General features: G+C 49.3%; 1 protein-coding gene across 1 annotated transcript in view; it reads right to left on the bottom strand.

Moving 5' to 3' along the window:
* Positions 1 to 15,753, bottom strand: part of LOC115189808 (anoctamin-1-like) — a 132,783-nt gene extending 117,030 nt beyond the window's left edge. Inside the window, 6 exon segments of the mRNA XM_029748320.1 lie at positions 2,176 to 2,220; positions 2,377 to 2,432; positions 6,619 to 6,670; positions 6,794 to 6,848; positions 7,174 to 7,325; positions 15,431 to 15,753. Coding sequence (XP_029604180.1) covers positions 2,176 to 2,220; positions 2,377 to 2,432; positions 6,619 to 6,670; positions 6,794 to 6,848; positions 7,174 to 7,325; positions 15,431 to 15,610 — 540 coding nt within the window. The 5' untranslated portion in view covers positions 15,611 to 15,753.
* Between the last annotated feature and the right edge of the window lie 580 nt (positions 15,754 to 16,333).

The following is a 16,333-nucleotide window of genomic DNA, read 5'->3' as shown; positions in this document are numbered from 1 at the left end:
CAGACATCAGAGTAGAGTTCAGACACCAGAGTAGAGTTCAGACATCAGAGTAGAGTTCAGACATCAGAGTAGAGTTCAGAACAGACATCAGAGTAGAGTACAGACATCAGAGTAGAGTACAGACATCAGAGTAGAGTTCAGACATCAGAGTAGAGTTCAGACATCAGAGTAGAGTTCAGACATCAGAGTAGAGTTCAGACATCAGAGTAGAGTTCAGTACAGACATCAGAGTAGAGTTCAGACATCAGAGTAGAGTTCAGACATCAGAGTAGAGTTCAGACATCAGAGTAGAGTTCAGTAGAGACATCAGAGTAGAGTTCAGACATCAGAGTAGAGTTCAGTACAGACATCAGAGTAGAGTTCAGACATCAGAGTAGAGTTCAGACATCAGAGTAGAGTACAGACATCAGAGTAGAGTTCAGTACAGACATCAGAGTAGAGTTCAGACATCAGAGTAGAGTTCAGACATCAGAGTAGAGTTCAGACATCAGAGTAGAGTACAGACATCAGAGTAGAGTTCAGTTCAGACATCAGAGTAGAGTTCAGTTCAGACATCAGAGTAGAGTTCAGACATCAGAGTAGAGTACAGACATCAGAGTAGAGTTCAGACATCAGAGTAGAGTTCAGACATCAGAGTAGAGTACAGACATCAGAGTAGAGTTCAGACATCAGAGTAGAGTTCAGACATCAGAGTAGAGTTCAGACATCAGAGTAGAGTTCAGACATCAGAGTAGAGTACAGACATCAGAGTAGAGTTCAGACATCAGAGTAGAGTTCAGACATCAGAGTAGAGTTCAGTTCAGACATCAGAGTAGAGTTCAGACATCAGAGTAGAGTTCAGACATCAGAGTAGAGTTCAGACATCAGAGTAGAGTTCAGTTCAGACATCAGAGTAGAGTTCAGACATCAGAGTAGAGTTCAGACATCAGAGTAGAGTTCAGACATCAGAGTAGAGTTCAGACATCAGAGTAGAGTACAGACATCAGAGTAGAGTTCAGACATCAGAGTAGAGTTCAGTAGAGGGTTGAGGGTTGAGTGTGAAAAAACACCCAACATATCTTGGCAGCAGAGAGAAAATGTTGCAGTTTTAAAGCTAAATCCTGTGACCCACCTGGACCCACGAGTGGGTCCCAATCCCCAGTTTGGGAAGCACTGTAGTAGAGTACAGCGTGACGGCTCTGTCTACTGGGTTTTGCTGTGCTGACTTCCTGCAGGAGATTAATGGGCGGAGTAGGAGAGAGGGGCGGAGCTGGGAGGGCTGATGGGGATGGGCGGAGTAGGAGAGGTGGGCGGAGCTGGGAGGGCTGATGGGGATGGGCGGAGTAGGAGAGGTGGGCGGGGCTGATGGGGATGGGCGGAGTAGGAGAGGAGGGCGGAGCTGGGAGGGCTGATGGGGATGGGCGGAGTAGGAGAGGTGGGCGGGGCTGATGGGGATGGGCGGAGTAGGAGAGGTGGGCGGTGCTGATGGGGTACACCTGTGACGGCTCAGCTGTGACATAAAGCCACTGTTTCCACATTCAGCAAGACTTTCCTCTCTCCATGCATACCTTTCCTCTCTCCATGCATACCTTCCCTCTCTCCATGCATACCTTCCCTCTCTCCATGCATACCTTCCCTCTCTCCATGCATACCTTTCCTCTCTCCATGCATACCTTTCCTCTCTCCATGCATACCTTTCCTCTCTCCATGCATACCTTCCCTCTCTCCATGCATACCTTTCCTCTCTCCATGCATACCTTTCCTCTCTCCATGCATACCTTTCCTCTCTCCATGCATACCTTCCCTCTCTCCATGCATACCTTTCCTCTCTCCATGCATACCTTTCCTCTCTCCATGCATACCTTTCCTCTCTCCATTCATACCTCTCCTCTCTCCATGCATACCTTCCCTCTCTCCATGCATACCTTCCCTCTCTCCATGCATACCTTTCCTCTCTCCATGCATACCTTTCCTCTCTCCATGCATACCTTCGGTTGTTTCCTTGTGGTTTTGGCAGTTGACACCTAATTTACAGACTGTCATGCCTCATCTGATTACTGTTGTGAGTGTTTATTTATGGAATAAATACATGTTGTTTTTCCTTCATTCAGCGTGTGGTTTCCATTGTTTGTTACAATCTTGAGACAGGTTGTAACAACAGTATATTATAGACTAGAACAGTAGAGCCGGAGTTACCTGTCTGTCGTTCCTCTCCGAGTGACCCACGACCTTATAATCCCCCTGCAGAGAGGGGACGAGTCAGACGGACCAATCACAACACAATTAGAAAGCTCACAGTGTATTACAGTTTGCGTTTATCCACATTATCACGAGGTTAACAGTAACATTATCACAAATACTGTATGTGCAGCTGGAAGGACAGGAAGTGTCACTTACATCATGGAGAGGGAAGGCAGAATCATAGACACCTTTAGCTATTAATGTGGTGATGCCTGAGAGAGAAAGAGGTGTCGGTTACTCAACAAACTCATCTAATATTAGTGAGAGATGCTTCAGTGATCTGTATCAGCTTTCCCATTCAGAGAGGAGATAAGTGGCACGGTGGGGGGGCAACAGAGGAGAGAAGAGGGCAGGGCAGTAGAGGAGAGGGCAGGAGAGGAGAGGACAGGGCAGGAGAGGAGAGGGCAGGAGAGGAGAGGGCAGGAGAGGACAGGACAGAGCAGGAGAGGAGAGGAGAGGACAGGACAGGGCAGGAGAGGACAGGACAGGAGAGGAGAGGGCAGGAGAGGACAGGAAAGGGCAGGAGAGGAGAGGAGAGGAGAGGAGAGGAGAGGAGAGGAGAGGAGAGGAGAGGAGAGGAGAGGGCAGGAGAGGAGAGGAGAGGAGAGGAGAGGAGAGGAGAGGAGAGGAGAGGAGAGGGCAGGAGAGGACAGGACAGAGCAGGAGAGGAGAGGAGAGGACAGGACAGGGCAGGAGAGGACAGGACAGGACAGGAGAGGGCAGTAGAGGAGAGGACAGGGCAGGACAGGAGAGGGCAGGAGAGGACAGGACAGAGCAGGAGAGGAGAGGAGAGGACAGGACAGGGCAGGAGAGGACAGGACAGGAGAGGAGAGGGCAGGAGAGGACAGGACAGGGCAGGAGAGGAGAGGGCAGGAGAGGACAGGGCAGGAGAGGAGAGGGCAGGAATGAGCTCAGTGGGAACAGCTTTAACTAATTGATCCATTACTAATTGATGAACTAATTAACAAGACCTCTACGAAGCCAGAAACATCACAGTGATTAGCTTCACCAACGAGCCAATCACAGCACAGCTACAGAGACCACAACTCCCACATGCCTCTGCTTCAATCTCAGCCTGACCCCCACAACCCACTTCAGGAGAGGAGAGGATGATAAAGGGAACTGGGAAGAGAGAGGGAGAGAGAGAGAGGGGGAGAGAGAGAGAGAGAGAGAGAGAGAGAGAGAGAGAGAGAGACAGAGAGAGAGAGAGACAGAGAGAGGAGAGAGAGAGAGAGAGAGAGAGGAGAGGAGAGAGAGAGAGAGAGAGAGGGGGAGAGAGAGGGTGTTTCCTAATAATATGTATAATACCGTGCATGAAATGTTCCTGCATTAACCTTTTACCGATACAGACGAAACATAACGTTACTGTTTACCGATACAGACGAAACATAACGTTACTGTTTACCGATACAGACGAAACATAACGTTACTGTTTACCGATACAGACGAAACATAACGTTACTGTTTACCGATACAGACGAAACATAACGTTACTGTTTACCGATACAGACGAAACAAGTTTGCTTTATGTAGTTAACGTTTTACTTTATAAATATCAGCTGGCAATATGTGAATCGAATTATTCTAGTTTTACATGTAGAAAACCACCTAAAACTAATGTTAAGGACAGTTCGACATTTTGCTTTGGAGGAGGGTAGTGTGGTAGTGGACAGGGTAGTGTGGTAGTGGACAGGGTAGTGTGGTAGTGGACAGGGTAGTGTGGTAGTGGACAGGGGAGGGTGGTAGTGGACAGGGTAGTGTGGTAGTGGACAGGGTAGTGTAGTAGTGGACAGGGTAGTGTGGTAGTGGACAGGGGAGGGTGGTAATGGACAGGGTAGTGTGGTAGTGGACAGGGTAGTGTGGTAGTGGACAGGGTAGTGTAGTAGTGGACAGGGTAGTGTGGTAGTGGACAGGGTAGTGTGGTAGTGGACAGGGTAGTGTGGTAGTGGACAGGGTAGTGTGGTAGTGGACAGGGTAGTGTGGTAGTGGACAGGGTAGTGTGGTAGTGGACAGGGTAGTGTGGTAGTGGACAGGGTAGTGTGGTAGTGGACAGGGAAGTGTGGTAGTGGACAGGGTAGTGTGGTAGTGTGGTAGTGGACAGGGGAGTGTGGTAGTGGACAGGGTAGTGTGGTAGTGTGGTAGTGGACAGGGTAGTGAGGTAGTGGACAGGGTAGTGTGGTAGTGTGGTAGTGGACAGGGGAGTGTGGTAGTGGACAGGGTAGTGTGGTAGTGTGGTAGTGGACAGGGTAGTGAGGTAGTGGACAGGGTAGTGTGGTAGTGTGGTAGTGGACAGGGTAGTGTGATAGTGGACAGGGTAGTGTGGTAGTGTGGTAGTGGACAGGGTAGTGTGGTAGTGGACAGGGTAGTGCGGTAGTGGACAGGGTAGTGTGGTAGTGGACAGGGGAGGGTAGTGTGGTAGTGGACAGGGCAGGGTAGTGTGGTAGTGGACAGGGTAGTGTGGTAGTGGACAGGGTAGTGTGGTAGTGGACAGGGGAGGGTAGTGTGGTAGTGGACAGGGCAGGGTAGTGTGGTAGTGGACAGGGTAGTGTGGTAGTGGACAGGGGAGGGTAGTGTGGTAGTGGACAGGACAGGGTAGTGTGGTAGTGGACAGGGTAGTGTGGTAGTGGACAGGGTAGTGTGGTAGTGGACAGGGTAGTGTAGTAGTGGACAGGGTAGTGTGGGTAGTGGACAGGGTTAGTGTGGTAGTGGACCGGGGTTAGTGTGGGTATTGGACAGGGTGTGTTGGTAGTGTGGTAGTGGACAGGGCTTAGTGTGGTAGTGGACAGGGAGGAGGGTAGTTGTGGTCGGGACAGGGTAGTGTGGTAGTGGACAGGGTAGTGTAGTAGTGGCCAGGGTGTTAGTGTGGTAGTGGACAGGGAAGTGTGGTAGTGGACAGGGTAGTGTGGTAGTGGACAGGGTAGGTGGGTAAGTGGACAGGGTTAGTTGTGGTAGTGGGACCAGGGGAGGGTAGGTAATGGACAGGGTAGTTGGTAGGTGGACAGGGTGAGGGTTAGTGTGGTCGTGGCAGGGAGGGTAGTGTGGTCAGTGGACAGGGTAGTGTGGTAGTGGACAGGGTCGTGTGTAGGGACAGGTGAGGGTTAGTGTGGTAGTGGACAGGGTAGTTCGTACGTGTTGTAGTGGACAGGGTTAGTGTGGTAGTGGACAAGGGAGGGGTAGTGTGGTAGTGGACAGTGGAGGGTAGTGTGGTAGTGGACAGGGGAGGGTAGTGTGGTAGTGGACAGGGGAGGGTAGTAGTGGACAGGGGAGGGTAGTGTGGTAGTGGACAGGGGAGGGTAGTGTGGTAGTGGACAGGGGAGGGTGGTAGTGGACAGGGGAGGGTAGTGTGGTAGTGGACAGGGTAGTGTGGTAGTGGACAGGGGAGGGTAGTGTGGTAGTGGACAGGGTAGTGTGGTAGTGGACAGGGGAGGGTAGTAGTGGACAGGGGAGGGTAGGTGGTAGTGGACAGGGGGGAGGGTCGTAGTGGACAGGGGAGTGTTATGTGTGGTAGTGGACAGGGGAGGGTAGTGTGGTAGTGGACAGGGGAGGGTAGTAGTGGACAGGGTAGTGTGGTAGTGGGCAGGGGAGGGTAGTGTGGTAGTGGACGGGGGAGGGTAGTAGTGGACAGGGTAGTGTGGTAGTGGACAGGGTAGTGTGGTAGTGGACAGGGGAGGGTAGTGTGGTAGGGGACGGGGTAGTGTGGTAGTGGGCAGGGGAGGGTGGTAGTGGGCAGGGGAGGGTGGTAGTGGGCAGGGGAGGGTGGTAGTGGACAGGGGAGGGTAGTGTGGTAGTGGACGGGGTAGTGTGGTAGTGGGCAGGGGAGGGTAGTGTGGTATTGTGATGTGAGGAACCATGGAGAACCCCAATCACTCACGGTACTACTGTATGGACCTGTACTGAGGAACCATGGAGAACCCCAATCACTCACTGTACCCCAACATGGACCTGTACTGAGGAACCATGGAGAAGGTCAACGACCTCATAACGTAGGCAACTTTGGACAAATCAGGGGTTTAGAGTTCACTCACCCATGGATTGGCAGGAGCGTGTGCAGGGTAGGGGTTAAGGTTAGGGGTTAAAGGTCACTCACCCATGGATTGGCAGGAGCGTGTGCAGGGTAGGGGTTAAGGTTAGGGGTTTAGAGGTCACTCACCCATGGATTGGCAGGTGCATGTGCAGGTTTTGGGTTAAGGTTAGGGGTTTAGAGGTCACTCACCCATGGATTGGCAGGTGCGTGTGCAGGGTTTGGGTTAAGGTTAGGGGTTAAAGGTCACTCACCCATGGATTGGCAGGTGCGTGCAGGGTAGGGGTTAAGATTAGGGGTTTAGAGGTCACTCACCCATGGATTGGCAGGTGCGTGTGCAGGGTTTGGGTTAAGGTTAGGGGTTAAAGGTCACTCACCCATGGATTGGCAGGTGCGTGTGCAGGGGGTCCGTCTCAGGATCTCGTACACCTGAGAAGGTTGAGGTCACACAGAACATTGTGTCAGAGAGAAACAGAGACCTGAAACCATATTCCCATTGATTCTTGACATTCATATATAAAAACAGAGAAACATCCGGAATGACAGACTCACTATTCGACTGCGTGTTGCGTTGTCAAAGAAGGTGTCTTTAGAGGCGATGTTAAATCTGTAGAGAACAAAGAACAGGTCTTTAGAGGTGATGTTAAATCTGTAGAGAACAAAGAACAGGTCTTTAGAGGCGATGTTAAATCTGTAGAGAACAAAGAACAGGTCTTTAGAGGCGATGTTAAATCTGTACAGAACAAAGAACAGGTATCAACTCAGGGAAACTCAGATGGTGCCTCCATATACAGACCAGCTGTTGTCAGAGTGGGTGTGGGGCGGGGCGGGGCGTGGTGTGGGCGGGGTTAGGGGCGGGGTTAGGGGGCGGGGTGTGGCGCGGTTAGGGGGGCGGGGTTAGGGGGGCGGGGCGTGGTGCGGGTGCATCTTACAAGTGTAGTTTGTCCCTGGAGAAGCAGTGAGAGAGCTGCTTGGTGGTGCTGTGGCCTGGCTGGGGGATGTTGGGTTGGAACGGCTGGTTCACCTTCCTCCAGAACTCACTGAGGCTGGCACTGAACCCATGCTCCTGCTTCAGATCATAGCTCTAGACAGACAGACAGACAGACAGGCAGACAGACAGGCAGACAGACAGGCAGGGAGACAGGCAGGGAGACAGGCAGGGAGACAGGCAGGGAGACAGGCAGGGAGACAGGCAGGGAGACAGGCAGGGAGACAGACAGACAGGTTAATAGAGGAACCTGCTGTGGCTCATATACAGGGTCTCCCTCCCACTGCAGCAGGGGCTGGGGATTCAGAAACATGTCATGTCCTCAGAGGCAACTCATTATGCAGTAGTCATCAAAATAAAATAAAAAAACAGCAAATCGCAAAGGATATTTAGTAAAGTCAAAACAGACTCCATATGTAAAGTCAAAACAGACTGCATATGTAAAGTCAAAACAGACTCCATATGTAAAGTCAAAACAGACTCCATATGTAAAGTCAAAACAGACTCCATATGTAAAGTCAAAACAGACTCCATATGTAAAGTCAAAACAGACTCCATGTGTAAAGTCAAAACAGACTCCATGTGTAAAGTCAAAACAGACTCCATATGTAAAGTCAAAACAGACTCCATGTGTAAAGTCAAAGCAGACTCCATATGTAAAGTCAAAACAGACTCCATATGTAAAGTCAAAACAGACTCCATGTGTAAAGTCAAAACAGACTCCATGTGTAAAGTCAAAACAGACTCCATGTGTAAAGTCAAAACAGACTCCATATGTAAAGTCAAAACAGACTGCATATGTAAAGTCAAAACAGACTGCATATGTAAAGTCAAAACAGACTCCATGTGTAAAGTCAAAACAGACTGCATATGTAAAGTCAAAACAGACTCAATATGTAAAGTCAAAACGGACTGCATGTGTAAAGTCAAAACAGACTCCATGTGTAAAGTCAAAACAGACTGCATGTGTAAAGTCAAAACAGACTCCATGTGTAAAGTAAAAAAGGCCATGATTTTGGAATGAGATGTACAACGAGCAGGTGTCCACATACACTACTTGACCAAAAGTATGTGGACACATTGCAACATCATGGGCAGTAATATGGAGTTGGTTCCACTAGATGTTGGAACATTGCTGCTATAACAGCCTCCACTCTTCTGGGAAGGCTTTCCACTAGATGTTGGAACATTGCTGCTATAACAGCCTCCTCTCTTCTGGGAAGGCTTTCCACTAGATGTTGGAACATTGCTGCTATAACAGCCTCCACTCTTCTGGGAAGGCTTTCCACTAGATGTTGGAACATTGCTGCTATAACAGCCTCCACTCTTCTGGGAAGGCTTTCCACTAGATGTTGGAACATTGCTGCTTTAACAGCCTCCACTCTTCTGGGAAGGCTTTCCACTAGATGTTGGAATATTGCTGCTATAACAGCCTCCACTCTTCTGGGAAGGCTTTCCACTAGATGTTGGAACATTGCTGCTATAACAGCCTCCTCTCTTCTGGGAAGGCTTTCCACTAGATGTTGGAACATTGCTGCTATAACAGCCTCCACTCTTCTGGGAAGGCTTTCCACTAGATGTTGGAACATTGCTGCTATAACAGCCTCCACTCTTCTGGGAAGGCTTTCCACTAGATGTTGGAACATTGCTGCTATAACAGCCTCCACTCTTCTGGGAAGGCTTCCCACTAGATGTTGGAACATTGCTGCTATAACAGCCTCCACTCTTCTGGGAAGGCTTTCCACTAGATGTTGGAACATTGCTGCTATAACAGCCTCCACTCTTCTGGGAAGGCTTCCCACTAGATGTTGGAACATTGCTGCTATAACAGCCTCCACTCTTCTGGGAAGGCTTTCCACTAGATGTTGGAACATTGCTGCTATAACAGCCTCCACTCTTCTGGGAAGGCTTTCCACTAGATGTTGGAACATTGCTGCTATAACAGCCTCCACTCTTCTGGGAAGGCTTTCCACTAGATGTTGGAACATTGCTACTATAACAGCCTCCACTCTTCTGGGAAGGCTTTCCACTAGATGTTGGAACATTGCTACTATAACAGCCTCCACTCTTCTGGGAAGGCTTCCCACTAGATGTTGGAACATTGCTGCTATAATAGCCTCCACCCTTCTGGGAAGGCTTTCCACTAGATGTTGGAACATTGCTGCTATAACAGCCTCCACTCTTCTGGGAAGGCTTTCCACTAGATGTTGGGACACTGCTGCTATAACAGCCTCCACCCTTCTGGGAAGGCTTTCCACTAGATGTTGGAACATTGCTGCAATAACAGACTCCACTCTTCTGGGAAGGCTTTCCACTAGATGTTGGTACATTGCTGCTATAACAGCCTCCACTCTTCTGGGAAGGCTTTCCACTAGATGTTGGAACATTGCTGCTATAACAGCCTCCACTCTTCTGGGAAGGCTTCCCACTAGATGTTGGAACATTGCTGCTATAACAGCCTCCACTCTTCTGGGAAGGCTTTCCACTAGATGTTGGAACATTGCTGCTATAACAGCCTCCACTCTTCTGGGAAGGCTTTCCACTAGATGTTGGGACATTGCTGCTATAACAGCCTCCACTCTTCTGGGAAGGCTTCCCACTAGATGTTGGAACATTGCTGCTATAACAGCCTCCACTCTTCTGGGAAGGCTTTCCACTAGATGTTGGAACACTGCTGCTATAACAGCCTCCACTCTTCTGGGAAGGCTTTCCACTAGATGTTGGGACATTGCTGCTATAACAGCCTCCACTCTTCTGGGAAGGCTTTCCACTAGATGTTGGAACACTGCTGCTTATAACAGCCTCCACCCTTCTGGGAAGGCTTTCCACTAGATGTTGGAACACTGCTGCTATAACAGCCTCCACCCTTCTGGGAAGGCTTTCCACTAGATGTTGGACCATTGCTGCAATAACAGCCTCCACTCTTCTGGGAAGGCTTTTCCACTAGATGTTGGTACATTGCTGCTGTAACAGCCTCCACTCTTCTGGGAAGGCTTTCCACTAGATGTTGGTACATTGCTGCTGTAACAGCCTCCACTCTTCTGGGAAGGCTTTCCACTAGATGTTGGAACATTGCTGCTATAACAGCCTCCACTCTTCTGGGAAGGCTTTCCACTAGATGTTGGAACATTGCTGCTATAACAGCCTCCACTCTTCTGGGAAGGCTTTCCACTAGATGTTGGTACATTGCTGCTATAACAGCCTCCACTCTTCTGGGAAGGCTTTCCACTAGAGGTTGGAACATTGCTGCTATAACATCCTCCACTCTTCTGGGAAGGCTTTCCACTAGATGTTGGGACATTGCTGCTATAACAGCCTCCACTCTTCTGGGAAGGCTTTCCACTAGATGTTGGAACACTGCTGCTATAACAGCCTCCACCCTTCTGGGAAGGTTTTCCACTAGATGTTGGAACACTGCTGCTATAACAGCCTCCACCCTTCTGGGAAGGCTTTCCACTAGATGTTGGAACATTGCTGCAATAACAGCCTCCACTCTTCTGGGAAGGCTTCCCACTAGATGTTGGAACATTGCTGCTATAACAGCCTCCACTCTTCTGGGAAGGCTTTCCACTAGATGTTGGAACATTGCTGCTATAACAGCCTCCACTCTTCTGGGAAGGCTTTCCACTAGATGTTGGGACATTGCTGCTATAACAGCCTCCACTCTTCTGGGAAGGCTTCCCACTAGATGTTGGAACATTGCTGCTATAACAGCCTCCACTCTTCTGGGAAGGCTTTCCACTAGATGTTGGAACACTGCTGCTATAACAGCCTCCACTCTTCTGGGAAGGCTTTCCACTAGATGTTGGGACATTGCTGCTATAACAGCCTCCACTCTTCTGGGAAGGCTTTCCACTAGATGTTGGAACACTGCTGCTATAACAGCCTCCACCCTTCTGGGAAGGCTTTCCACTAGATGTTGGAACACTGCTGCTATAACAGCCTCCACCCTTCTGGGAAGGCTTTCCACTAGATGTTGGACCATTGCTGCAATAACAGCCTCCACTCTTCTGGGAAGGCTTTCCACTAGATGTTGGTACATTGCTGCTGTAACAGCCTCCACTCTTCTGGGAAGGCTTTCCACTAGATGTTGGTACATTGCTGCTGTAACAGCCTCCACTCTTCTGGGAAGGCTTTCCACTAGATGTTGGAACATTGCTGCTATAACAGCCTCCACTCTTCTGGGAAGGCTTTCCACTAGATGTTGGAACATTGCTGCTATAACAGCCTCCACTCTTCTGGGAAGGCTTTCCACTAGATGTTGGTACATTGCTGCTATAACAGCCTCCACTCTTCTGGGAAGGCTTTCCACTAGAGGTTGGAACATTGCTGCTATAACATCCTCCACTCTTCTGGGAAGGCTTTCCACTAGATGTTGGGACATTGCTGCTATAACAGCCTCCACTCTTCTGGGAAGGCTTTCCACTAGATGTTGGAACACTGCTGCTATAACAGCCTCCACCCTTCTGGGAAGGCTTTCCACTAGATGTTGGAACACTGCTGCTATAACAGCCTCCACCCTTCTGGGAAGGCTTTCCACTAGATGTTGGAACATTGCTGCAATAACAGCCTCCACTCTTCTGGGAAGGCTTTCCACTAGATGTTGGTACATTGCTGCTATAACAGCCTCCACTCTTCTGGGAAGGCTTTCCACTAGATGTTGGAACATTGCTGCTATAACAGCCTCCACTCTTCTGGGAAGGCTTTCCACTAGATGTTGGAACACTGCTGCTATAACAGCCTCCACCCTTCTGGGAAGGTTTTCCACTAGATGTTGGAACACTGCTGCTATAACAGCCTCCACCCTTCTGGGAAGGTTTTCCACTAGATGTTGGAACACTGCTGCTATAACAGCCTCCACCCTTCTGGGAAGGCTTTCCACTAGATGTTGGAACATTGCTGCAATAACAGACTCCACTCTTCTGGGAAGGCTTTCCACTAGATGTTGGTACATTGCTGCTATAACAGCCTCCACTCTTCTGGGAAGGCTTTCCACTAGATGTTGGAACATTGCTGCTATAACAGCCTCCACTCTTCTGGGAAGGCTTCCCACTAGATGTTGGAACATTGCTGCTATAACAGCCTCCACTCTTCTGGGAAGGCTTTCCACTAGATGTTGGAACATTGCTGCTATAACAGCCTCCACTCTTCTGGGAAGGCTTTCCACTAGATGTTGGGACATTGCTGCTATAACAGCCTCCACTCTTCTGGGAAGGCTTCCCACTAGATGTTGGAACATTGCTGCTATAACAGCCTCCACTCTTCTGGGAAGGCTTTCCACTAGATGTTGGAACATTGCTGCTATAACAGCCTCCACTCTTCTGGAAGGCTTTCCACTAGATGTTGGAACATTGCTGCTATAACAGCCTCCACTCTTCTGGGAAGGCTTTCCACTAGATGTTGGAACATTGCTACTATAACAGCCTCCACTCTTCTGGGAAGGCTTTCCACTAGATGTTGGAACATTGCTACTATAACAGCATCCACTCTTCTGGGAAGGCTTCCCACTAGATGTTGGAATATTGCTGCTATAACAGCCTCCACTCTTCTGGGAAGGCTTTCCAATAGATGTTGGAACATTGCTGCTATAACAGCCTCCACTCTTCTGGGAAGGCTTTCCACTAGATGTTGGGACATTGCTGCTATAACAGCCTCCACTCTTCTGGGAAGGCTTTCCACTAGATGTTGGAACACTGCTGCTATAACAGCCTCCACCCTTCTGGGAAGGTTTTCCACTAGATGTTGGAACACTGCTGCTATAACAGCCTCCACCCTTCTGGGAAGGCTTTCCACTAGATGTTGGAACATTGCTGCAATAACAGACTCCACTCTTCTGGGAAGGCTTTCCACTAGATGTTGGTACATTGCTGCTATAACAGCCTCCACTCTTCTGGGAAGGCTTTCCACTAGATGTTGGAACATTGCTGCTATAACAGCCTCCACTCTTCTGGAAGGCTTCCCACTAGATGTTGGAACATTGCTGCTATAACAGCCTCCACTCTTCTGGGAAGGCTTTCCACTAGATGTTGGAACATTGCTGCTATAATAGCCTCCACTCTTCTGGGAAGGCTTTCCACTAGATGTTGGGACATTGCTGCTATAACAGCCTCCACTCTTCTGGGAAGGCTTCCCACTAGATGTTGGAACATTGCTGCTATAACAGCCTCCACTCTTCTGGGAAGGCTTTCCACTAGATGTTGGAACATTGCTGCTATAACAGCCTCCACTCTTCTGGGAAGGCTTTCCACTAGATGTTGGGACATTGCTGCTATAACAGCCTCCACTCTTCTGGGAAGGCTTTCCCTTAGATGTTGGAACACTGCTGCTATAACAGCCTCCACCCTTCTGGGAAGGCTTTCCACTAGATGTTGGAACACTGCTGCTATAACAGCCTCCACCCTTCTGGGAAGGCTTTCCACTAGATGTTGGAACATTGCTGCAATAACAGCCTCCACTCTTCTGGGAAGGCTTTCCACTAGATGTTGGTACATTGCTGCTATAACAGCCTCCACTCTTCTGGGAAGGCTTTCCACTAGATGTTGGAACATTGCTGCTATAACAGCCTCCACTCTTCTGGGAAGGCTTTCCACTAGATGCTGGAACATTGCTGCTATAACAGCCTCCACTCTTCTGGGAAGGCTTTCCACTAGATGTTGGTACATTGCTGCTATAACAGCCTCCACTCTTCTGGGAAGGCTTTCCACTAGATGTTGGAACATTGCTGCTATAACAGCCTCCACTCTTCTGGGAAGGCTTTCCACTAGATGTTGGGACATTGCTGCTATAACAGCCTCCACTCTTCTGGGAAGGCTTTCCACTAGATGTTGGAACACTGCTGCTATAACAGCCTCCACCCTTCTGGGAAGGCTTTCCACTAGATGTTGGAACACTGCTGCTATAACAGCCTCCACCCTTCTGGGAAGGCTTTCCACTAGATGTTGGAACATTGCTGCAATAACAGCCTCCACTCTTCTGGGAAGGCTTTCCACTAGATGTTGGTACATTGCTGCTATAACAGCCTCCACTCTTCTGGGAAGGCTTTCCACTAGATGTTGGAACATTGCTGCTATAACAGCCTCCACTCTTCTGGGAAGGCTTTCCACTAGATGTTGGAACATTGCTGCTATAACAGCCTCCACTCTTCTGGGAAGGCTTTCCACTAGATGTTGGTACATTGCTGCTATAACAGCCTCCACTCTTCTGGGAAGGCTTTCCACTAGATGTTGGAACATTGCTGCTATAACAGCCTCCACTCTTCTGGGAAGGCTTTCCACTAGATGTTGGAACATTGCTGCTATAACAGCCTCCACTCTTCTGGGAAGGCTTTCCACTAGATGTTGGAACATTGCTGCTATAACAGCCTCCACTCTTCTGGGAAGGCTTTCCACTAGTTGTTGGAACATTGCTGCTATAACAGCCTCCACTCTTCTGGGAAGTCATTAATATGGAGTTGGTCCCCCCCCCTTTGCTGCTATAACAGCCTCCACTCTTCTGCGAAGTCATTAATATGGAGTTGGTCCCCCCATTGCTGCTATAACAGCCTCCACTCTTCAGGGAAGTCATTAATATGGAGTTGGTCCCCCCATTGCTGCAATAACAGCCTCCACTCTTCTGGGAAGGCTTTCCACTAGATGTTGGAACATTGCTGCGGGGACTTGCTTCCATTCAGCCACAAGAGCATTAGTGATGTCGGACACTGATGTTGGACGATTCGGTCTGGCTCGCAGTCGGCGTTCCTAGGAAGTATGTCCCCTTTGGTCCATTTTCCCGGATGTGAGTTGTTACATTGTAAGAGACTGCTGTAGTGTGATTGATTCACATAATGTTTCAGGTACCAGGAAATGTAATCCAAGTAGGAGAATAATCCACCGTGTCTTCATGTGGCTCTACTGTTGCCTGATGGGTAATCTGATGCAACATTAAAGACTGTTAAACTACTATAAACAAAGCAACTATAAACAAAGCAACAACAATGGATGAGTTTTAAAAAAAAATAAAGAAATGCTGCAGGGCAACACTGAGATGAACCCCGTGTTTGTGTTAGGATCCATCCATGGGATCACACACACACACACACACACACACACCACACACACACACACACACACACACACACACACACACACACACACACACACACACACACACACACACACACACACACACACACACACACGGCTGTAAAGCGGTGGAGGTCTCACCTTCTTAGTGGGAACTTTGATCTTGAGGAACTCTGCCTCTCTGCTCAGGACCGGCCAGGGGACATGGAGTCTCGTGAAGCTGGGCCCATAGACCCTGACCTGGGGGATGGGAACCAACAGGTAGGAACCATAGTTTAATACCAGGAGGACAGGGGATAGGAACCAACAGGTAGGAACCATAGTTTAATACCAGGAGGAGGACAGGGGATAGGAACCAACAGGTAGGAACCATAGTTTAATACCAGGAGGAGGACAGGGGATAGGAACCAACAGGTAGGAACCATAGTTTAATACCAGGAGGACAGGGGATAGCAACCAACAGGTAGGAACCATAGTTTAATACCAGGAGGAGGACAGGGGATAGGAACCAACAGGTAGGAACCATAGTTTAATACCAGGAGGAGGACAGGGGATGGGAACCAACAGGTAGGAACCATAGTTTAATACCAGGAGGAGGACAGGGGATAGGAACCAACAGGTAGGAACCATAGTTTTACCAGGAGGAGGACAGGGGATAGGAACCAACAGGTAGGAACCATAGTTTAATACCAGGAGGAGGACAGGGGAGAGGAACCAACAGGTAGGAACCATAGTTTAATTCCAGGAGAACAGGGGATAGGAACCAACAGGTAGGAACTAAAGTTTAAAACTAGGAGAAGAGTGGTGGTGGGAACCCCGCCCACCATACCCCCCAACCCCGCCCACCATACCCACTCCCAACCCCGCCCACCATACCCCCCAACCCCGCCCACCATACCCCCTCCCAACCCCGCCCACCACCTCCCAACCCCGCCCACTTATTCCACTCTCCAGTATGTTTATTCATCTGGGCTGGGTTTTATTCCCCTCTCCAGTATGTTTATTCATTAGAGCTGGGTTTTATTCCACTCTCCAGTATGTTTA

This window comes from Salmo trutta, unplaced genomic scaffold (genome assembly GCF_901001165.1).
Source record: "Salmo trutta unplaced genomic scaffold, fSalTru1.1, whole genome shotgun sequence".
NCBI classification, from domain to species: Eukaryota; Metazoa; Chordata; class Actinopteri; order Salmoniformes; family Salmonidae; genus Salmo; species Salmo trutta.
The sequence above is the reverse complement of the archived record's forward strand: the minus strand, read 5'-3'. Positions and strand labels throughout refer to the sequence as shown.